At 42.1% G+C, this 24648-nt stretch overlaps 1 protein-coding gene across 2 annotated transcripts in view; it reads right to left on the bottom strand.

Annotated features, from left to right (window-relative positions):
• LOC115113131 (heterogeneous nuclear ribonucleoprotein L-like) overlaps window positions 1-24301 on the bottom strand; it is a 52999-nt gene extending 28698 nt beyond the window's left edge. For both annotated transcript variants that reach the window (XM_029640412.2, XM_065012769.1), the window contains exon 1: window positions 23873-24301. In XM_029640412.2, the coding sequence (XP_029496272.1) occupies window positions 23873-24076 (204 nt within the window). In that variant the 5' untranslated portion in view covers window positions 24077-24301. The remainder of the gene's footprint in view (window positions 1-23872) is intronic.
• Window positions 24302-24648: the final 347 nt, after the last annotated feature.

Genomic DNA, 24648 nt, shown 5'->3' with positions numbered 1-24648 from the left:
ACATTCTTAATACTGTTGAACATTCTTAATACTGTTGAACATTCGTAATACTGTTGAACATTCTTAATACTGTTGAACACTTAATACTGTTGAACATTCTTAATACTTTTGAACGTAATACTGTTGAAAATTCTTAATACTGTTGAACTTAATACCGTTGAACATTCTTAATACTGTTGAACATTCTTAATACTGTTGAAATTCATACTGTTGAACATTCTTAATACTGTTGAAGTTAATACTGTTGAACATTCTTAATACTGTTGAACTTAATACCGTTGAACATTCTTAATACTGTTGAACTTAATACTGCTGAACACTTAATAATGTTGAACACTTAATACTGTTGAACATTCTTAATACTGTTGAACTTAATACTGTTGAACACTTAATACTGTTGAACTTAATACTGTTGAACACTTAATACTGTTGAACTTAATAATGTTGAACACTTCATACTGTTGAACTTAATACTGTTGAACATTCTTAATACTGTTGAAGTTAATACTGTTGAACATTCTTAATACTGTTGAACATTCTTAATACTGTTGAACTTAATACTGTTGAACATTCTTAATACTGTTGAACTTAATACTGTTGAAGTTAATACTGTTGAACTTAATACTGTTGAACATTCTTAATACTGTTGAACATTCTTAATACTGTTGAAGTTAATACTGTTGAACATTCTTAATACTGTTGAACTTAATACTGTTGAACACTTAATAATGTTGAACACTTAATACTGTTGAACATTCTTAATACTGTTGAACTTAATACTGTTGAACACTTAATACTGTTGAACACTTAATAATGTTGAACTTAATACTGTTGAACACTTAATACTGTTGAACACTTAATACTGTTGAACACTTAATACTGTTGAACACTTAATACTGTTGAAGTTAATACTGTTGAACATTCTTAATACTGTTGAACTTAATACTGTTGAACACTTAATACTGTTGAACTTAATAATGTTGAACACTTCATACTGTTGAACACTTCATACTGTTGAACACTTCATACTGTTGAACACTTAATACTGTTGAAGAGTATTAAGTGACCAGAGTATGTTCCAGGAGAAGTAAAATTTATACACGCCATCATAATAAACCTAATACAACATACTGAGATAGTCTCTGAGATATGCGTACAGAATTTAAACGTAGTTAAATGTCCTTCATTTTTACTACCTGAATTGACTGAAAACTGAATTGATGCCAAACCTGTAATCGACATCCAGAGACACACACACACACACACACACACACACACACACACACACACACACACACACACACACACACACACACACAATACAGCAATTACATAAGTAATCCACAGGTGGGGATTGGATTTTACATCAAACTTTCAAAAGCTCAAATTGAGTCCTGAAAGCTCATCCTTGTGAGAGCTTTGGAAGCCTTAAAGTCTCTATAGTCTCCTTCTCAGACCAGTCTCTCTACACACAGTAGCTAGATTTACTATACAGTATGTTGTCCTGGGAATACAAAGCAGATCAGATGCATACATCTATGTCAGAAAATATATTAAAGCATGTAAGCTGATGGGAGAAAGCAATACAACAGATAAATGGTGAAGAGAGTCTAGAGAGACATGTTGAGAATGATTAAAAGCAGTAAAGTAGCATAGTCTGTTTAAGAGGAGAGAGTGTGTAAGCGTGTTGGGACTCTGTTGTGGGATATACTGAACATGGGTTAACTTGGGGGAGTCTGTTAGCATGTTGAGAATCTATGATAGTCCAGGCCAGAGAGTACAGAGTAATGTTCCATGGACTGTGAACATCAGCTTTCCAGGCTTTCCAAGTGTGTGGAGTAAGAGAGAGTTTGTGTTCAACATCAGCTTTCCAGGGTTTGTTTCCTGGGGGCTTGAGCATGTTTGTTTATGTGTGTCTGTGTGTGTGTGTGTGTGTGTGTGTGTGTGTGTGCGTGCGCGTGCGCGAGAGCATGTGCAAATACGAGAAACATGAGTGTGTGTCTGTGTCCCTCCGTATGTGTTTGAGTATTGAACATCGACTGTTGACGTTTTGCCTCCCAGGAGCCCCACCCCCCTCCCCTAAACGTCTGAGAGGAATATTATATCATCCACAGGTCAGGGATGTGTAAAAAACAAACTTCCCAGTGACAGCCCTACATTCCTCACTGAGACATATCCCTTAAGAATATGATTATTCTACTACAGCATCCCATCCCTCTCCAATTCCACCTCAGAGTTCAACCAGGCTTTCGTTTAAATGAAACCATTTCATTCTGTACCAGACTGCATCCCTGAAACACACAAGGCCTTCACATTGAGCTTCGCCCTAAAAACAACATTTCCGAATGGACATTTTGGGGGATGGTTAAAATGAGGCTCAAAGGTAGCTTACCATACCATTTCACATGCCTGTCATGAATCGTTTAGAATCCTCTCTATGTTACACGATGAGCCTTACAGCATGTGGACTAACAGACCTCTGCTTCAACAGAAATCTTCCCTGAATAATGATCATGATCGAGTCCATCCTCGACTTCCTTGGACGAACAATAACACTTTCAAATGAAAGGTAGAGCAGGTGATAATTATTTGTACAAATTAGACTTTGACGTAATTTGTCATTCTGACATTCATGGTGCCAGAAACACGAACCATTTAATCAACAGAACACCACATTCAGAAGAAGCCGCTTTAAAGGGTAATGTTTCAGCCCAACCCTGCTCTAACACCTGCATAATTGTCTGAGAAGATTAGCCGTATTAGCAATCAAGTCTCATCAAGCCTGCGACAATAACTGGCCTCTCTCTGGCCTTTTCATACCCCTTTATTCTGAGTATGCACCTGGCAACGTTTGACATTCACGAATTCAATCAAATTCAGACCCATCGTTTACTATAGCAGCCAATTACTAGTGTTGTGCTGTTTTGGCTGAGAAGAGTCCTGTCGTTATCTGAACACGGGCGTACATTTTTAATGGTGTTTTCCTGATGCCTGTCAGGATGCCTCACTAAGGTGTAATGTCACATTAATTCTGCCTGGACACGCTGAGAGGGCAGCTGTTGTGAACAGACACACACGCATGCACACACATTTTCTTTTACACACATGTAATGTGACAGCATGAGTGGATGTGACTTTAATTGAATCCCTTTTAGCTCCACAGCACTGGGGGCAAACACAGCCAATCCATTTGACACCTGCAGCTTCTGTCAGGACAGACATTTTGAAGGCATGTGGCGTGTGCCGAACACACTCAGTCTATCATGTATATACAGTGTTCCATTACCAGGAGAGAGAGAGAGAGAGAGAGAGAGAGAGAGAGAGAGAGAGAGAGAGAGAGAGAGAGGCACGCACACACACACACACACACACACACACACACACACACACACACACACACACACACACACACACACACACACACATACATGCGTCTCTCTCCAGAAATAAGTCTCTCACTGTTGCCTGCTGGCCACCTCAGCTCCATGTTGGACACCATTTGTGAATTGACATCAGTTTGTTCTGTTAGGTGACCTAAACTAGGATACACACACACACTATATTCAAATCTGTACAACCCTAACTCTGTGTAGCTCTGTGACTTTGCAAGAGGAAAGGAGACCTGTCACTTGAGTGTCAATCAATAAAATGGACTTTCTCCAGCAGGCCAAGGCTGGTGTAGAGTGAGGAGGGAGAAGGGAGAAAGCCTAGACACACAGACGACTCCACATCATAAACACAATGACCAGAGCAGGCAGAATGATAGGTCAACTGTACCATTACTAAAGACCAGGAAGGATAAAGAGAAACCTCCAGAAATATGTGTTAGATATGTGTATCAGAGTCATCTGCTCAAGAGGACATTGTGTGGTGTCAAGTTGTATCAGCTGAATTAAAATGAGAAAGTGATACTGATATACTCTCATATCCACTAAGAAATACCATTAAGCATGAATACACAAAATATTTACACATACTATACAGACATTGGCTACGCACGTACATACACGTACAGTTGAAGTCAGAAGTTTACACATACTTAGGTTGGAGTCATTAAAACTTGTGGTAGAAATACTATCAGCTTTTATGATGCTGATAAAGAAAGCATCTCTATAGGCCATAGGCCTATTTGAAGTCTAGTCTTACGGCTTCAATGAATTTGTACAACTGCTCTTCGAGTAAAACCAAATGCATGCTTTTCAACATCGCTGCCTGCAACATGCCCGACTAGCACTGCTATCGTCCTGGACATCTTTACCACTTCACCAAATCTTTCCCAAACATGACTTTTCTGGCCCTCCCTTCTCTTTATTTTCAAGCCTCCATTGCACAGCTTTTCTCTTACTGAATTCAACTCTGACATTGTCCTTTTTGCATCAGTGGATCCAAGTCCGTAGGTAAGCTTTATCTCAGTTCACTGTTCCCAAAAGCCTCCAGCAGGTGCTATTTTGATGCCTAAAGCCAACAGTTAGGCTCTGACTGGGTTTAGTTGGAGACTTACACATTAATGCCAGATAGCCTAAAGATAATGAAACTAAAACCTCAATGTAGTCTATAGATATAAATTGCACAATAATGATACATTTATTACTTTTTTTAATGTACTGTTTTCTCTTTATTCAATGTGTAACTCTGTGTTGTCCCGACCATGAGAACTTGTTCTCATCACCTGCTGAACACACACTATACACACGAAATAAAAAAATAAAATAAAATTTACACAAGGCAGCATTTGGTCAATCAATTGCCGATCTGCAGTCAAGAACACACAGAGTTAATCTCAGCCAGAATATGCTGCCATTACTTCAGGAAGGATCTCCAGAAATATTGAGATTTTTGAGCCTGATGGAGACATGGGTCACCCCAGAGAACTGATACTGATATCCTAGCTGCATGAATACACAAAATATTTTCTTCATCTGACTATGTTTTCTCTGTCATTAAAACTTGTGGAAAGAGCATCTGGTAGGCTGGCCTCTTCAGCAGTGAAGAGCATCTGGTGTTGGCACAGGTCTACTCATTTCTCCTAACTGGAGATTTTATATTTTCTCCCTCTCTCACCTGTCCATCTCCTCATTTTAATTCCATGCTGTCACTGTCACTTGTCCACTCAAGCTTATCATTGTTGTCATCTATCGCCCACCAGGTGCCCCTGGAGAGTTCCTCAATGAGCTTGACACCTTTATAAGTGAAAATGGAAGAAAACAAAACTTCTGGAGGACCTATCCTGCTGTCACTCCCTCCTTCTCTAGCTTCTTTTCCTCTGTATCCACTGCTAAAGCCATTTTCTATCACTCTAAATTCCAAGCATTTGCCTCTAACCCTAAGAAATTATTTTCCACATTCTCCTCCCTCCATAATCCGCTCCTCATTCACTCAGCCTATTGAGTCCACTGGTCCCACTCACACAGAACTACCCTATGCCTTGACCTCTTTCTCCACTCTCTCTCCAGATGAAATCCTGCGACTTTTGAGGTCTGGTCGCCCAACAACCTGCTCGCTTGACCCCATCCGCTTCTCCCTTCTCAGGCTCTGCACACGCTTGGATTCCATCCTACCTGGCAGGCCGCTCCTACCAGGTGATGTGGAGAGGATCTGTGTCTGCAACACGTACTCTCACTACTGGTGTGCCCCAGGGCTCGGTTCTAGGCTCTGTTTGAAAAATGATTCAAGCCCGTGGGAAATCTAACACATATTTGCCCTGTTCTAATATTGGCAACCTTAGCTAGGTTTCCATCCAATTGGCGACTGATTATCATCTGAATATTCTAAAATCTACATAAAAACAAGATGCGCATTTTCACACCAGAGATGTATTTCCATCAAATGGACTTGTTGCAGATAAAAGGCTGTGTGTGATGACGTAGTGCACATAAAAATACCTTTTGTGGTTAAATTCCCATGTACCGAATAAAAAATACCAAAATATTAATGGGTTTCAAACATATTTAACTCTACTGATGGTTTTCTCACAATAGTTTTTTGCCTTATATAGTCAACGTCTGATATTGGCATGTGCGCTTAAGCCAACAGCGTGCAGGATGCAGATACAGTACTGTATCTGAATGCTGTTGGCTTGAGCGCACGTACTGTGCTTTTGGAAAGTATTCAGACCCACTTTTTCCACATTTTGTTACTTTACAGCCTTATTCTAAAATTGAAAAAATTGTTTGTTCCCCTCATCAAATAAAGGTTCAATAATTTTTGTTTATGAAAATATCAATCTACACACAATGTATTTGGGGAGTTTCTCCCAGTCTTCTCTGCAGATCCTCTCAACTCTGTCAGGATTTGCAGTATTTCGTTTTTTATGTATTATTTCTTACATTGTTAGTCCAGAACAGCCAGGAAGAACTATTAGATTTCAGAGCAGCATCAACTTACCAGCACTACGACCAGGAATACAACTTTCCCGAAGCGGATCCTTTGTTCGCACCACCCAGGGCATTTGAACTGATTCCAGAGGCCGACCAAAACAACGCCACCGGAGAAGAGGAATTTCGGAGCGGTCTTCTAATTAGACTTAGGAGGCGCGCACACCACCCACCGCTTTTGAGTATATTACTCGCTAATTGCTAATGTCCAGTTCCTAGATGACAAAGTTGACGAGATCAGTTGAGTATCTGGAGTATCTGGACGAGTTGAGTATCTGGAGCATCAGCATTTGTGGGTTCAATTACAGGCTCAAAATGTCCGGAAACCAATAACTTTCTTCTGAAACTCGTCAGTCTATTCTTCTTCTGAAAAATTAAGGCTGTTCCATGCGAGAAATTGCCAAGAAACTGAAGATCTCGTACAACGCTGTGTACTATTCCCTTCACAGAAAAGTGCAAACTGGCTCTAACCAGAATAGAAAGAGGAGTGGGAGGCCCCGTGCCCAAAGGAGCAAGAATACAAGTACATTAGAGTGTCTAGTTTGAGAAACAGACGCCTCACAAGTCCTCAACTGGCAGCTTCATTAAATAGTCCCCGCAAAATACCAGTCTAAACGTCAACAGTGAAGAGGCGACTCCGGGATGCTGGACTTCTAAGCAGAGTTTCTCTGTCCAGTGTCTGTGTTCTTTTGCCCATCTTAATCTTTTTTTTTTATTGGCCAGTCTGAAATATGGCTTTTTCTTTGCAACTCTGCCTAGAAGGCCAGCATCCCAGAGTCGCCTCTTCACTCTTCAAAAAGTCAAGGGGTCTGAATACTTTCCAAAGGCACTGTATAGCCTGCATGATGAGATTATTATCGACAAAAAAGCAAGATTATTTTTAGTTATCAAATGGCAGCCAAGCATCGATGATCATGTGAACAGGATAAGACCCTGGATATTTATTGGAAAGCAGCATCAAGCTCATCACCTTGCACTTTCACCACCCTGTGAAGTCACCACCCTCATAACTTATTTCCTCTGTAGCCTAATAAACTGCATGCTTCTCCATGAGTCGTAGTGGGAGGACCACACAACATCGCGTGACTCCAAGTTTACTTCAATATGATGGTTATTATATCAACACTTGTGCATAAAAGTGTTTCCACCGACATTTCTCGCATAATTAATTTTACAGACACAAAAAAATCCCACTTTGTCTAGCGTATTTTGTTTTGTCAACATTTAGAAAGTTTACCGAAACATGTACTTTATCTGACATGTACTGTACATGGATAAAAAGGTTGGATGGAAACCTGGTGAGAGGAAGATTTGAGATGATGTAGGAGAGGTCAGGGGGTCACTTTACAGCATGAAGGAGCAAAACTGGAGCAATATGAGAATATAGTTCCCTCTCACACTCTCTTTAACCTTACAGTGTTTAGGGAGAAGGAGGAGGAGAGAGAGCACTGGATTCTGTCACTGAGGAAAGTCCCTTGGAGGAGCTTGTAATGAGAGGCTTTTTATTCTATAGAGGGTGTAACAGCAAGAGGCTCCACTAGGGCTGTCCTCAACCCCCAAAAATAATGGTAGACTGAAAGACGTCTGAAAGTCGTCTGTTCGAAACATGACCTGCCAAACCGCACTTCCTGCTCGCTTAACCCGGAAGCCAGCTGCACCAATGTGTCGGAGGAAACACTGTTCAACTGACCACCGAAGTCAGCCTGCAGGGGCCCGGCTTGCCACAAGGAGTCGCTAGAGCGCGATGAGCCAAGTAAAGTCCCCCCGGCCAAACCCTTCTCTAACCCGTGTGCCGCCCTATGGGACTCCCAGTCACCGCCAGTAATGACACAGCCCCAGGCTGTAGTGACACCGCAACACTGCGATGCACTGCCTTAAAGTGCTGAGCCACTCAGGAGGCTGGAAAGATTTTTCAAAACATTGAGGAATTATTGTCATTCTCAATGGATGTAAAAATAGACTTTGTTTACTTGCTGTTTGATGTGAAGAAAACATTACTTTGAGAAGCTCCACAGCTCATTAGTGGTGGTGTGTTAAGCAAATCAGAAATAGGCGTACTATCAGATCCCCAAATGGGCACATTTATATGACTACATTTGCGAGCAGGCCAAGTAGCCTATAGGCCTACTTTTATGTGTAATCAGGTGCGCGACCTTACTCAACATTGACAGGAGCGCTCAAAACAAAAGACGATGACTAAATTGACAAAACTCGTAGATAAAATCTGCAAACGTGTCCACTCCGACAATGAGAACGGTAAAAGACTGGAATAATAATATTTGAATGCATTAACACTCATTACTGTAACCAAACAAATATTGTAAATGAGAAATTATAGGAATTCATGGTAAATGTACTACTGGTGATATACAGTATATAACAAAAGTGAGTACACCCCTCACATTTTTGTAAATATTTGAGTATATCTTTTCATGTGACAACACTGAAGAAATGACACTTTACTACAATGTAAAGTAGTGAGTGTACAGCTTGTATAACAGTGTAAATTTGCTGTCCCGTAAAAATAACTCAACACACAGCCATTAATGTCTAAACCGCTGGCAACAAAAGTGAGTACACCCCTAAGTGAAAATGTCCAAATTGGGCCCAATTAGCCATTTTCCCTCACCGGTGTCATGTGACTCGTTAGTGTTACAAGGTCTCAAGTGTGAATGGGGAGCAGGTGTGTTAAATTTGGTGTCATCGCTTTCACACTCCCTCATACTGACTGGTCACTGGAAGTTCAACATGGCACCTCATTGCAAAGAACTCTGAGGATCTGAAAAAAATCATTGTTGCTCTACATAAAGATGGCCTGGGCTATAAGAAGATTGCCAAGACCCTGAAACTGAGCTGCAGCACGGTGGCCAAGACCATACAACGGTTTAACTGGATAGGTTCCACTCAGAACAGGCCTCGCCATGGTCGACCAAAGAAGTTGAGTGCACATGCTCAGCGTCATATCCAGAGGTTGTCTTTGGGAAGTAGACATATGAGTGCTGCCAGCATTGCTGCAGAGGTTGAAGGGGTGGGGGGTCAGCCTGTCAGCGCTCAGACCATACGCCGTACACTGCATCAAATTGGTCTGCATGGTTGTCGTCCCAGAAGGAAGCCTCTTCTAAAGATGATGCACAAGAAAGCCCGCAAACAGTTTGCTGAAGACAAGCAGACTAAGGACATGGATTACTGGAACCATGTCCTGTGATCTGATGAGACCAAGATAAACTTATTTGGTTCAGATGGTGTCAAGCGTGTGTGGCGGCAACTAGGTGAGGAGTCAAGCATGGTGGTGGGAGTGTCATGGTCTGGGGCTGCATGAGTGCTGCCGGCACTGGGGAGCTACAGTTCATTGAGGGATACCATGAATGCCAACATGTACTGTGCCATACTGAAGCAGAGCATCATCCCCTCCCTTCGGAGACTGGGCCTCAGGGCAGTATTCCAACATGATCACGACTCCAAACACACCTCCAAGACGACCACTGTCTTGCTAAAGAAGCTGAGGGTAAAGGTGATGGACTGGCCAAGCATGTCTCCAGACCTAAACCCTATTGAGCATCTGTGGGGCATCCTCAAACAGAAGGTGGACGAGTGCAAGGTCTCTAACATCCACCAGCTCCGTGATGTCGTCATGGAGGAGTGGAAGAGGACTCCAGTGGCAACCTGTGAAGCTCTGGTGAACTCCATGCCCAAGAGGGGCAAGGCAGTGCTGGAAAATGATGGTGGCCACACAAAATATTGACACTTTGGGCCCAATTTGGACATTTTCACTTAGGGGTGTACTCACTTTTGTTGCCAGTGGTTTAGACATTAATGGCTGTGTGTTGAGTTATTTTTACGGGACAGCAAATGTACACTGTTATACAAGCTGTACACTCACTACTTTACATTGTAGCAAAGTGTCATTTCTTCAGTGTTGTCACATGAAAAGATATACTCAAATATTTACAAAAATGTGAGGGGTGTACTCACTTTTGTGATATACTGTATGTAATGGGGAAATGATAGACACTAACAGTCAAACCGAAACAATTGACACAATGAAGTTATGAAACAATGAAGGTGCACAAATTGGCGGGAGAGAGCGCATTCTGGAGAGAGACGTGCATTGTGCAGCCACACTCCCCTTCTTGAACTGTGCCATTCCCATTCCCTCCGCAATGGATCAGTTTGCTAAAATGGGCGCGAATAAGATAGGTGTCTCGTGCGCCATAAAAAAAAGAAGTATATATATATTTGCTACTGCTCAACAAAAGAAATCTTGGTCGACCAACAGTCTAACGACCAAACAATTGACCAGTCGAATAATTGTGATCAGCCCTAGGCTCCACACACACGCACGCAGACACACGCACTCACACACACACGCACACAAGCACTCTCTGTCAACACTGCTAGATATATCCAGGGCAGATTGGCTTTTACACCACTCCAAGTTTTAAGCACCTTTGTCTGAGGCAAACAAAAAAATACCTAAACCTAAAAAGACAAACTTAAAACTGTTTCTTTGCCCTTATGTTTTTTTATTCAATCTTTGATCATTTGTTGTGCCTTGGATTTGAATGTCAATGTTTAATATATTCTGGCACACTAGGTAGGATACAAGGTCAATATCAATACTGTAGAGCCAGGTCACTTACCTCTCACACACAAACTAAACAAATACACAAAACTACACCACTGCACAAACCATAAATACAAATACCCACATTCACACTACAAAAGCATACACTAATGTGCTCAGCAGTCATCAAAACAGTGTTTAAAGTGGAAATCAAACAAGACATCCAATATTGTTTTTCACTAATCTTGTTTTCACTGTTAAAGCGTCTTCCACTGTCACGTTCTGACCTTAGTTCCTTTATATATCTTTGCGTTAGTTTGGTCAGGGCGTGATTTGGGGTGGGTAGTCTATGTTCTTTTTTCTATGTTGAATATCTGTGTTTGGCCTGGTACGGTTCTCAATCAGAGGCAGCTGTCGATCGAGAATCATACTTAGGTAGCCTGTTTTCCCCATTTTGGTTGTGGGTGATTGTTTTCTGTGTCCGTGTTTTCCACACAGAACTGTTTCATTTTCAGTTTGTGTAGTGTTCAGTTCCATGCTGCGTATTGGTCTGATCCTTCCTACTCCTCCTCAGAAGAGGAGGACCAAAACCGTTACATCCACAGACTTTTCAGACAACTTGAAAAGGTGCTGTGTTCTCTACTCGGTGCAGACTGTCTCAATTTCTGTCTGTCTATAGCTTTAACCTCTCCCTTTATCAGACACTCTCTCTTTTCCTGTTCTCTACTCGGTGCAGACTGTCTCAACTTCTGTCTGTCTATAGCTTTAACCTCTCCCTTTATCAGACGCTCTCTCTTTTCCTGTTCTCTACTCGGTGCAGACTGTCTCAACTTCTGTCTGTCTATAGCTTTAACCTCTCCCTTTATCAGACACTCTCTCTTTTCCTGTTCTCTACTCGATGCGGACTGTCTCAACTTCTGTCTGTCTATAGCTTTAACCTCTCCCTTTATCAGACGCTCTCTCTTTTCCTGTTCTCTACTCGGTGCAGACTGTCTCAACTTCTGTCTGTCTATAGCTTTAACCTCTCCCTTTATCAGACGCTCTCTCTTTTCCTGTTCTCTACTCGGTGCAGACTGTCTCAACTTCTGTCTGTCTATAGCTTTAACCTCTCCCTTTATCAGACGCTCTCTCTTTTCCGTCCTCTTCAAAGACGGTGTGAAATAGAAATACATTTTATGCCACAGGCTCAAACACCTTTTAAATATATTTTTCTTAATAGTTTAGGTGTGACATTTAGTCATGGACTAAGTCATACGTCTCTGTCGCTATGCTGATAGGGAGCTCATTGACTTCCTGTATACCAAAATAAAATGCTTTATCCCCCTCTCTCTCATACCTCTCTTTCTATTTATTTCTCTCTCTCTACCTCTCTCTCTCTACCTCTCTCTCTCCGTCTTCCTGTCTCCAGTGTACGCTGGTTTTCAGTATCAGTCCCAGTTGTCATATTATCAGTAGTGATGGCTCAAAACACACTCTCACATCCAGACTCAGTCCATATACCCTGTCACTCTGCATCACACAGCAGCACCCAGCCCACACACAAACACTGCAGGCAAACCTGGTATGTCTGCAGTCCACGCTGCCCACAAGGTCGCTTTCTCTCTCTCTCACACACACACACATCATCAATGAGGGGAGGGCCTAGCTTTTTCTGGACACTGTTAAGACACTCCAGGACTTACAGAGCGATTGTGTATAAATCATTTTTCATCTTTCTATCTGTGAAATACTAAAGACACGTATATAAAATGAATTTGACAACATATCCACAATTCCCTCAATACAAGTCTGGAGAATATATCTAAAGATAAGCACAGAAAATTAGATTTCATGAATATAGATGCTTCTGAAGAGTTCTGATGACTTGATGTGTGGGAAGGGTCTAACTTTCAGTGAACGGCAGTTAAAGAGAAATGCAATGAATTGTGCCTACCAATCGCCAAATGCCTATATAGACCCAATCACAATCTCTTCAAAATATGTTATGTTACTACATATCGTCAATTTTGTAACATTGTCTATGAAATGGGCTTGAATGTGGTTAAAATGCATGACATTTCTATGACGGTAGCATGATAAACTGACAAGAAAGAAGAAACCCACACACTGCTCTTGATAGTATCACTGCTCTTGATAGTATCACTGCTCTTGATAGTATCACTGCTCTTGATAGCATCACTGCTCTTGATAGTATCACTGCTCTTTAATAAGCTTTAGATGTAAAAAAAAATGTCCTTTTAAACTGTGGTGCCTCGTCTTAAAGGGAAAATACACCCAAAACCTCATTCCTATTATTTACGGTGTTAAATAACACTAGCATCAGCATCCAGCACTCAGAAAGGCTATCAGGGTAGGCCTACTGTATGCTACCTAATTGGGATGAATTGGATAGGCCTACAAAATAAAAACAGATTATCAATGGAGCCTATTTGATAGCATCTCATTTAAATGAAGGCTACGTTAAATTACACATGTGCATTGAAGCGCAAAAGCTAAAAAGGCGTGTTTTCTCCACATAGAATCACATTAGCATATAGAGCGCAATAGTAATGGGGTCTTTTTGTAGGACTGTGGGGAAATGAATGTTTTTTAGTTTTTTGGGGGGGGTTTTGGATAAATGCTGGACATATGGTCTGTGTAACACACAGGATTAGGAAATCTTATATGTTTTATTTTACAAGATAATCTTCATCAGCCAACGTCACTTTTTATGAATTTTGAAGCGTTTATTTAATCGTAACAAGCACATACAGTAAAAACTTCATCTATATATATTTTTTTTTAAAGATTTGTCACATGCTTGGTAAACAACAGGTGTAGACAAACAGTGAAAGGGTTTCTATAATAAAAAAATGATAGAACGATAACTTTGCTATTTGCACGGGGTAACAGTACCGAGTCGATGTGCAGGGCTGAGGTAATAGAGGTATGTACATATAGGTAGGGGTAAAGTGACTAGGTAACAGGATAGATAATAAGCAGTAGTAGTAGCATATGTGATGAGTCAAAACAGTTAGTGCAAAAGTGAGTCAACGCAGATCGTCCAGGTAGCAATTTGGTTAACTATTCAGCTGCCTTATGGCTTGGTAGTAGAAGGTTTTCAGGGTCCTGTTGGTTCCAGACTTGGAATCAGACTTGGTGCATCGGTACCTTGGTGCATCGGTACCGCTTGCCGGTAGCAGAGAGAACTGTCTATGACTTGGGTGGCTGGAGTCTTTGACAATCTTTAGGACCTTCTTCTGACACCACCTGGTATAGAGGTCCTGGATGGCAGGGAGCTCGGTCCCAGTGCTATATTGGGTCATACGTCTTACACTCTGTAGCGCCTTGCGGTCGGATGACAAGCAGTTGCTATTCCAAGTAGTAATAGTCATTCAAGATGCTTTCAATGGTGCAGATGCAGAACCTGTTGAGGATCTGTGGGCCCATGCCAAATCCTTTTTAGCCTCTTGAGGGGAGGAAGAGGCATTGTCGTGTCTTCTTCATGACTGTGTTGGTGTGTGTGGACCAGGTTAACTAATTAGTAATGTGGACACAGAGGAACTTTAAGCTTTCAACTCACTCCACTACAGCACTGTCAATGTGGATGGGGACGTCCTCGGCCCTCCATTTCCTGTAGTCCACGATCAGCTCCTTTGTCTTGCTGATGTTGAGGGAGAGGTTGTTTTCTCGGCACCACACTGCCACACCACTGATCTCCTCCCTATAGGATGTCTCATTGTCGTCTGTGATCAGGCCTACCATCGTCGTGTTATCAGCAAACGTAATGATGGTGTTGCAGTCGTGCGCGGCCACTCAGTCGCGGGTGAATAGAGAGTATAGGAGGGGACAAAGCGCGCACCCCTGAAGGGCCCACCTGTTGAGGGTCAGCGTGGCGGATGTGTTGTTGCTTACCCTCAGCACCTGAAGGCTGCCCGTCAGGAAGTCCAGGATGCAGTTGCAGAGAGAGGTGTTCAGTCGCAGGGTCCTGGGCTTAGTGATGAGCTTGGAGTGCACTCTGGTGTTGAACGCTCAACTGTAGTTGAACTGTAGTTGAACAACATTCTCACATAGATGTTCCTCTTTTCCATGTGGAACAGGGCAGTGTGGATTGCAATAGAGATTGCATCATCTGTGCATCTGTTGGGGCACCAATGCGAATTGGAGTGGGTCCAGGGTGTCTGGGATGATGGTGTTGTGAGCCATGACCAGCCTTTCAAAGTATTTCATGGCAACAGTTGTGAGTGCTATGGGGCAATAGTCATTCAGACAGGTTACCTTGGCGTTCTTGGGTACAGTGACTATGGTGGTCTGCTTAGAACATGTAGCTATTACAGACTGGGTCAGGGAGAGGTTGAAAATGTCAGTGAAGTAACTTGCCAGCTGGTCTGCGCATGCTCTGACTACGCGTCCTGGTAATCTGTCTGAATGTTAACCTGTTTAAAGGTCTTACATCAGCTATGGAGAGCAAGATCACACAGTTGTCCAGAACAGCTGGTGCTCTCATGCATAGTTCAGTTTTGCTTGCCTCGAAGCAATCATAGAAGACATTTAACAGGTCTGGTAGACTCTCGTCACTGGGAAGCTCGCATCTGGGTTTCCCCTTTGTAAACCATGATAGTTTTCATGCCCTGCCACATCCGATGAGCGTAGGCGCCAGCGTAGCAGGATTCGATCTTAGTCATGTATTGATGCTTTGCCTATTTGATGGCTCATTGGAGGCCATAGTGGGATTTCTTATAGGCGCCCGAATTAGTGTCCCGCTCCTTGAAAACAGCAGCTCTAGGCTTTAGCTCAGTACGGATGTTGCCTGTAATCCATGGCTTCTGGTTGGGATATGTACAGTACGTATGGTCACTGCGGGGATGACGTCACCGATACACTTAATAATGAAGCCGGTGACTGATGTGGTAAACGCCTCAATTTTATCAGATGAATCCCAGAACATATTCCAGTCTGTGCAAGTAAAACAGTCCTGTAGCTTAGCATCCACCTTCATCGGTCCACTTCCAGGTTTGAGTTTTTGCTTGTAAGCAGGAATCAGGAGGATAGAGTTATGGTCAGATTTTCCAAAGGGAGGGCTTTGTATATGTTTCTGTGTGTGGAGTAAAGGTGAATAAGAGTTTTGTCACCTCTAGTTACACTGGTGACATGATGGTACAAATTTGGTAAAATGGATTTCAGTTTTCCTGCATTAAAATCACCGGCCACGAGAAGCGCCGCCTCTTGATGTGCATTTTCTTGTTTGCTTATGGCCCTATAGATCTTGTTGAGTGTGGTCTTAGTGCCAGCATCAGTTTGTGGTGGTAAATAAACAGCTATGAACAGCTAAAATACAAATGAAAACTATATTTGAAAATATTATGTTCTGTAGATTATTATGAGGTACTCGGAACTCAAGCGAGCAAAAAATCTACACTTCCTTAACATTAGAAATCGACACACCCCTCCCCCTTTGTCTTACCCAAAGCTGGAGTCTTGTCTAGACGACCATGGACTGTAGTGTGAAATTTGTTATTTAACCAGGTAGGCCAGTTGAGAACAAGTTCTCATTTACAACTGCGACCTGGCCAAGATAAAGCAAAGCAGTGCGACAAAAACAGCAACACAGAGATACACATGGGATAAACATTGTATAAACACTAGTTTAGTTCCCAAACATTTAGTTCCCAACTAATGTTTAGTACCCAAACATTAGTTGGGAGTAGGGCGGACCACATTTACTCGACTGGTCGATTGTCTGGTCGACCAAGATTTTTTTTAGTCAAGCAGTGGCAAATATATATAACAAATGATGGCACACGAGACACCTGTCTGATTCACGCCTGTCTAAGTGGACCAAACCATTGAGGAGGCCGCGGGGATGGCACACCAATATCACCAGTAGTACATTTACCGTTAATTCCCACATTTTCTAATCTACAATGTTTGTTTGGTTACAGTCATTTCTGTTAATGCATTCAATCTATTATTATTACAGTCTTACCTTTGTCATTGCAGGACTGGACACGTTGTTTGCAGAGAGTACAACCTAGGCTACAAAGTGTTGGTTTATTTCATTCCATTTATGGGTTGTCAATGTATTCATTGTGTTTTGTTTGGAGCGCTCCTGACCATCTTGAGTAAGGACACGCTCCTGATTACACATAGAACTAGGCCTAGGCTACCTGGCCTGCTCACAAATGTAGACCTGTAAATGTGCCCATTTGGGGATCTGATACTATTTCTGATTGTCTTAACTCACCATCACTGTGGAGCTTTTCAAAGTAATTAGTTCTTCACCTCAAACAGCAAGTAAATAAAGCCTGTTTTTACATCCATTGAGAATGACAATAGACGTAACCTATTTGAAAAATCTTTCCAGCTCTCTCTCTCCCCTTCGATTATCACTCAGCATGAAAGGGGAAAAAATGTCATGCTCTGATCCGGTGGAAACGTTGTAAACTAAGCCTACCTGATTACTTCTTATCCCTTGCCCAACATAGCCTACAGGAGTGTCTGTCTGTCCGGAGCTCACTGGTCTAGGAAACTCTGAAGGCCCAGAATATTTTATACAATGTTGCAAGTTTGCTTGCAGGAGTTTCAGGCCTGACCAAGTTAATACAATAGTTGATCATGTTTCAAGTTCCTTGGAGACAAGGCCATGTGTAGCCAATGTGATTCATAAGACATTTATTTTTATCAGGATATTTTCTCCCTGTGGGCTGCAATGTTTTTATTTGGCTATTTTTAGACTATTTTTACATATTGGCAATAGAAGTTACTTTTAGATGTGTCATTTTCATTTAGATTTTGATTAACCACCATTCAAGACATTTAAAACCAGGAACAGATATAGCCCTTGGTTCTCTCCAGACCTGTCTGCCCTTGACCAGCACAAAAACATCCTGTGGCGTTCTGCATTAGCATCGAACAGCCCCTGTGATATGCAACTTTTCAGGGAAGGTAGAAACCAATATACACAGGCAGTTAGAAAAGCCAAGGCTAGCTTTTTCAAGCAGAAATTTGCTTCCTGCAACACAAACTCAAAGTTCTGGGACACTGTAAAGTCCATGGAGAATAAGAACACCTCCTCCCAGCTGCCCACTGCACTGAGGATAGGAAACACTGTCACCGCTGATAAATCCACTATAATTGAGAATTTAAATAAGCATTTTTCTACGGCTGGCCATGCTTTCCACCTGGCTACCCCTAACCTGGGCAACAGCACTGCACCCCCCACAGCAACTCTCCCAAGCCTTCCCCATTTCTCCTTCTCCCAAATCCAGTCAGCTGATGTTCTGAAAGAGCTGCAAAAATCTGGACCCCTACAAATCAGCCACGCTAGACAATCTGGACCCTTTCTTTCTAAAATGATCTGCCGAAATTGTTGCAACCCCTATTACTAGCCTGTTCAACCTGTGTCATCTGAGATTCCCAAAGATTGGAAAGCAGCTGCGGTCATCCCCCTCTTCAAAAGGGGTGACACTCTTGACCCAAACTGCTACAGACCTATATCTATCCTACCCTGCCTTTCTAAGGTCTTCGAAAGCCAAGTCAACAAACAGATTACCGACCATTTAGAATCCCACAGCACCTTTTCCGCTATGCAATCTGGTTTCAGAGCTGGTCATGGGTGCACCTCAGCCACGCTCAAGGTCCTAAACGATATCTTAACCACCATCTATAAGAAACAATACTGTGCAGCCGTATTCATTGACCTGGCCAAGGCTTTATACTCTGTCATTCACCACACCCTCACCGGCAGACTCGATAGCCTTGGTTTCTCAAATGATTGCCTCGCCTGGTTCACCAACTATAGAGTTCAGTGTGTCAAACCGGAGGGCCTGTTGTCCGGGCCTCTGGCAGTCTCTATGGGGGTGCCACAGGGTTAAATTCTTGGACCGACTCTATTCTCTGTATACATCAATGATGTCGCTCTTGCTGCTGGTGAGTCTCTGATCCACCTCTACGCAGATGACACCATTTTGTATACTTCTGGCCCTTCTTTGGACACTGTGTTAACAACCCTCCAGTCGAGCTTCAATGCCATATAACTCTCCTTCTGTGGCCTCCAATTGCTCTTAAATACAAGTAAAACTAAATGCATGCTCCTCAACCGATCGCTGCCTGCACCTGCCCGCCCTTCCAACATCACTACTCTGGACGGTTCTGACTTAGAATATGTGGACAACTACAAATACCTAGGTGTCTGGTTAGACTGTAAACTATCCTTCCAGACATCTCCAATCCAAAGTTAAATCTAGAATTGGCTTCCTATTTCGCAAAAGCATCCTTCACTCATGCTGCCAAACATACCCTTGTAAAACTGACCATCCTACCGCTCCTCGACTTCGATGATGTAATTTACAAAATAGCCTCCAATACCCTACTCAATAAATTGGATGCAGTCTATCACAGTGCCATCCCTTTTGTCACCAAAGCCCCATATACTACCCACCACTGCGACCTGTACGCTCTCGTTGGCAGGCCCTCGCTTCATACTCGTCGCCAAACCCACTGGCTCCAGGTCATCTACAAGACCCTGCTAGGTAAAGTTCCCCCTTATCTCAGCTCGCAGCACCCACCTGTAGCACGCGCTCCAGCAGGTATATCTCTCTGGACACCCCCAAAACCAATTCTTCCTTTGGCCGCCTCTCCTTCCAGTTCTCTGCTGCCAATGACTGGAACAAACTACAAAAATCTCTGAAACTGGAAACATTTATCTCCCTCACTAGCTTTAAGCACCAGCTGTCAGAGCAGCTCACAGATTACTGCACCTGTACATAGCCCATCTATAATTTAGCCCAAATAACTACCTCTCCACCTACTGCATTTATTTATTTATTTTGCTCCTTTGCACCCCATTATTTATATCTCTACTTTGCACATTCTTCCACTGCAAATCTACCATTCCAGTGTTTTACTTGCTATATTGTATTTACTTCGCCACCATGACCTTTTTTTGCCTTTACCTCCCTTATCTCACCTCATTTGCTCACATTGTATATAGGCTTATTTTTCTACTGTATTATCAACCAGCTTCATGAGGAAGTCACCTGGAATGCATTTATATTATCTTACCTCATTTGCACACACTGTATATATATACTTTTTTCTACTGTATTATTGACTGTATGTTTGTTTTACTCCATGTGTAACTCTGTGTTGTTGTATGTGTCGAACTGCTTTGCTTTATCTTGGCCAGGTCTCAATTGAAAATGAGAACTTGTTCTCAACTTGCCTACCTGGTTAAATAAAGGTTAAATATATATATATATATATATATTTTTTTTTTAAACACATGACATTGATTTTGAGATATGAAGACTTTATTATATATTAAATTAAACTGCTCCACGAAAATGTACATACGAAAAACATTACTGGCACGCAAAGCAGATCAGTAGAAATGGTACAATAACTTAGCACTCCAAATGGAAAAGGTTGCTGACCACTGGTGTAGCCTAATACCAGCAACTTTAGGAGCATGACGAGGCCAGCAAGCAGCAGAGGGAGGAGAATGGTCGGGAACAAAAATGTTTCTATTGATCTCTGACACCCTCTTTAGTAATCTGTGTGTCTTCATTTTTAACCGCAGTGCTTAAAGCATCTGACAACCTCGGTAGCCTAAATATAGTTGATTTTATTCAAACATAGGGTGTGTCTATATATGGAAAAATACACGTTTTAAAATGTCGACCAATCTATTGGTTGAAAGTACAGGCAACCCTAGCTGGGAGAGAGTACAGATAAGGGGCATGCTCCACAGCCGGTTGTGACATCAGGCAGCTGAATCTGTCTTGCCGGTGGCGGATTCGCAGCTTTTTCTTGGTGATAAGGGGAAAAGCCGACCAACGGACGAAAGATCTGCACCGCCTGAGCTAGCAAAGACCAAAACACTGCATAGCTAATCTAGATAATGCGTTCAATGCCTCCTCATGCCGGGACCGTTCTTATGATAATCTGCTGAGAAGATGTAGCGGAGATAGGCCTATGCACACAGAGCAGGGAGCTGGTTTCTCTTCCTGCATCTCAAAGCAAGGCACATACTGGGCTGCATTATGCACCCTAAAGAGGTTGAGATGACCTAAATCAGATCTAAAACATGAGTGAAAATCACGATGCTCATTTTCACTGGACAATTCAGAAGATTATGGTTAACAATCCAAATACTCCCCTTTACGCACTATTATACGTTTATAGACTATTTGCTCTTAATAATAGTCAACTATTCATGTCCTGGTAAAGTCAGAGTTGCAGAGCATGAGCAGGCCTTCACATAATTTAATTCCAGACGTTAGACATCAGAAGTGGAGATAACCTATCCAACCGAGCGACCCATGGATCACCATCAATAATGCACTGTCTAATGGTGACAGGTGTACAAGACTAGACTATACTCTGACAGTGTAGCACAGTCTACAGACTTAGCCTATGTAAGCCGTGCAAATCACCTTCACTGAAGAGATGTCATGTCACTATGCACTTTTACAAAAAGCAGCAGGTAGAGGACATTTCCAAACACACTGGGGTTAATGAATAGCTCATGATCATGATATTAGGCTAAGGATATGACGGATATTACCTAACTTCACGAATGTCAGTCAATATTCATGTCACGGTTACAATAGTAGGCATACTACTACTGTAGTCTATATAGGGTTCAGTATGTTTGTTGCAACATGATCTCAGAGCATTTCATATTATTCTGTATGTAAAACCAAGACACTCCATTTAGTGTGATATGTTAAGTTTCATATGGTGTGTACAATTGAAGTCGGATGTTTACATACACTTAGGTTGGAGTCATTAAAACTCGTTTTTCAACTACTCCACAAATTTCCTGTTAACAAACTATAGTTTTCGCAAGTTGGTTAGAACATATAATTTGTGCGTGATCATTTTTCCAACAATTGTTTACAGACAGATTATTTCACTTATAATTCACTTTATCACAATTCCAGTGGGTCAGAAGTTTACATACACTAAGTTGACTGTGCCTTTAAACAGCTTGGAAAATTCCAGACAATGACGTCATGGCTTTAGAAGCTTTTGATAGGCTAATTTACATAATTTGAGTCAATTGGAGGTGTACCTGTGGATGTATTTCAAGGCCTACCTTCAAACTCAGTGTCTCTTTGCTTGACATCATGAGAAAATCTAAAGAAATAAGCCAAGACCTCAGAAAACAAATTGTAGACCTCCACAAGTCTGGTTCATCCTTGGGAGCATTTTCCAAACGCCTGAAGGTACCACATTCATCTGTACAAACAATAGTACACAAGTATAAACACCATGGGACCACGCAGCCATCATACCGCTCAGGAAGGAGTTGCGTTCCTTCTCCTAGAGATGAACGTACTTTGGTGCGAAAAGTGCAAATCAATCCCAGAACAACAGCAAAGGACCTTGTGAAGATGCTGGAGTAAACAGGTGCAAACGTATCTGTATCCACAGTAAAACAAGTCCTATATCGACATAACCTGAAAGGCCGTTCAGCAAGGAAGAAGCCACTGCTCCACAACCGCCATAAAATATCCAGACTACGGTTTGCAACTGCACATGGGGACAAAGATCGTACATTTTGGAGAAATGTCCTCTGGTCTGATGAAACAAAAATAGAACTGTTTGGCCATAATGACCATCGTTATGTTTGAAGTAAAAAGGGGGAGGCTTGCAAGCCGAAGAATACCATCCCAACTGTGAAACACAGGGGTGGCAGCATCACTTTGTGGGGGTGCTTTGCTGCAGGAGAAACTGGGGCACTTCACAAAATAGATGACATCATGAGGCAGTAAAATGATGTGGATATATTGAAGCAACATCTCAAAACATCAGTCAGGAAGTTAAAGCTTGGTCTCAAATGGGTCTTCCAAATGGACAATGACCCCAAGCATTCTTCCAAAGTTGGGGAAGAATGGCTTAAGGACAACAAAGTCAAGTTATTGGAGTGGCCATCACAAAGCCCTGACCTCCATCCTATAGAAAATGTGTGGGCAGAACTGAAAAGGTGTGTGCGAGCAAGGAGGCCTACAAACCTGACTCAGTTACACCAGCTCTGTCAGGAGGAATGGGCCAAATCTCACCCAACTTATTGTGGGAAGCTTGTGGAAGGCTACCCGAAACGTTTGACCTAAGTTAAACAATTTAAAGGCAATGATACCAAAAACAAATTGACCTAAAGCAGGGAATTTTTACTAGGATTAAATGTCAGGAATTGTGAAAAACAGAGTTTAAATGTATTTGGCTTAGGTGTATGTAAACTTCCGACTTCAACTGTTTTCATTTGTGGCTGTCCATCGCATATTTATTTTGATATGTTACGAATTACAATTCCTATTACATTATTATAAATAAGTAAGTAGTTGAAAAGTTGCTAATTAGCCTTTGCTAGATTGCTAGATGTTTGTGTTATATGCCCACCCATCCACCCTGAACGAATCTGTTTTATGTAACCATACCAAATGTCATTTCAGTGTCCCAGATTTACATGTACTATGTTACCTCTAGTCTATGAGACCAGGCTGGTTGAAACTCTGCAAAACAGTTTTCTTTTTTTATGCAGTTTGATGTTCTGCATAAATTGTCCAATAAATCAGTTATAATCCATGTCATGTGGATCATATTGCAATCCCGTTTTACTTCAACAAGTGTGCATCTTTTCTTAACCAGATTTACACCTTGTCAGAGTATAAAATAGCTGTAGTCTGCCAACGCATTGTATGATTTTTAGCTGGACAGTACCCTTCAATCTTACATGTAGCGCTTCAGACTGTCAACTGTTATATTGACTGCAAAGAACTGACAGATTATCAATCGCAGAGGAACCCAATGAATTAATAAACTATATATAGGCTAGGCTACTATTCCAGTAGCAACATTGTGATCATTGGCAGTTATTTCCAGTAATATTGCGAAACATTGTAAAAGATCAGATTCAGATGTTATATTATAATAAGGTCGCTTCCCTTACCCGTCTTTCAGGTCCGTATTTCGTTGCGGTCCACCGGGGCCTTTTATCGGCTCCTACATTCTCCACATCGCCGAGCAGCCCTGCAGACTCCGAGTCTGAATCCTCTCCCTCCTCCAGCTCCTCGCCCTCCTCCACCTCAGTGGTCTTCAGTCGCTTCGGCGCCCTCCCATACTCCCCTTCCTCGTATTCTTCAATAAGCGACATGCCTCTTCAAATGGAGAGATTGAATCCTTCTTGGACACAAGGCGTGAAGACGGACTAGTCGTTCGTCGAAAAGTCCCTCTCGTTCTTTTTTTCTAATTGTCTCTGGCGTTGTGTGCATCAAGAAAACCTGTATGTCATTCTGTAACGCGCCCTCCTTCGCGATTCTGTACCAGAGTGGCACCGAGAAGGTGTGTGTGGAGAACCCACCCAGAACGTCCCTCATTGGACAGTCTGTGCTTGCTAATTAGGAATACAGATACCGATTGGTCAGTCTTAGTCGTTCAACAGAGAAGCAAGCGCTCTCCAGTCTCCACATTCTGCAGCAAAGTACGCAGAGATTATTGCCACTGCTCGAGCTGTCATATCAGTGCTTCTGCTGCAACAGAAAAAAATGTTTAAATTCGTAAAGTGAAACATTCTTACCGCAAGGTATCAGTGTTTAGCCAACAATAACCACTGAAATATATATATATATATATCAGTTCTAGTTTTCCATTGACACTTTTCTGAATAGCTGAAGTGTATTCAAACTTGAGTAAAATAAAGGGTTGAGTGGCAAACGTGACCGCTTG

Source organism: Oncorhynchus nerka, linkage group LG28, assembly GCF_034236695.1.
Source record: "Oncorhynchus nerka isolate Pitt River linkage group LG28, Oner_Uvic_2.0, whole genome shotgun sequence".
Classification (NCBI taxonomy): Eukaryota; Metazoa; Chordata; class Actinopteri; order Salmoniformes; family Salmonidae; genus Oncorhynchus; species Oncorhynchus nerka.
Note: the sequence above shows the minus strand (reverse complement) of the source record. Positions and strands in the feature narration are given on the sequence as shown.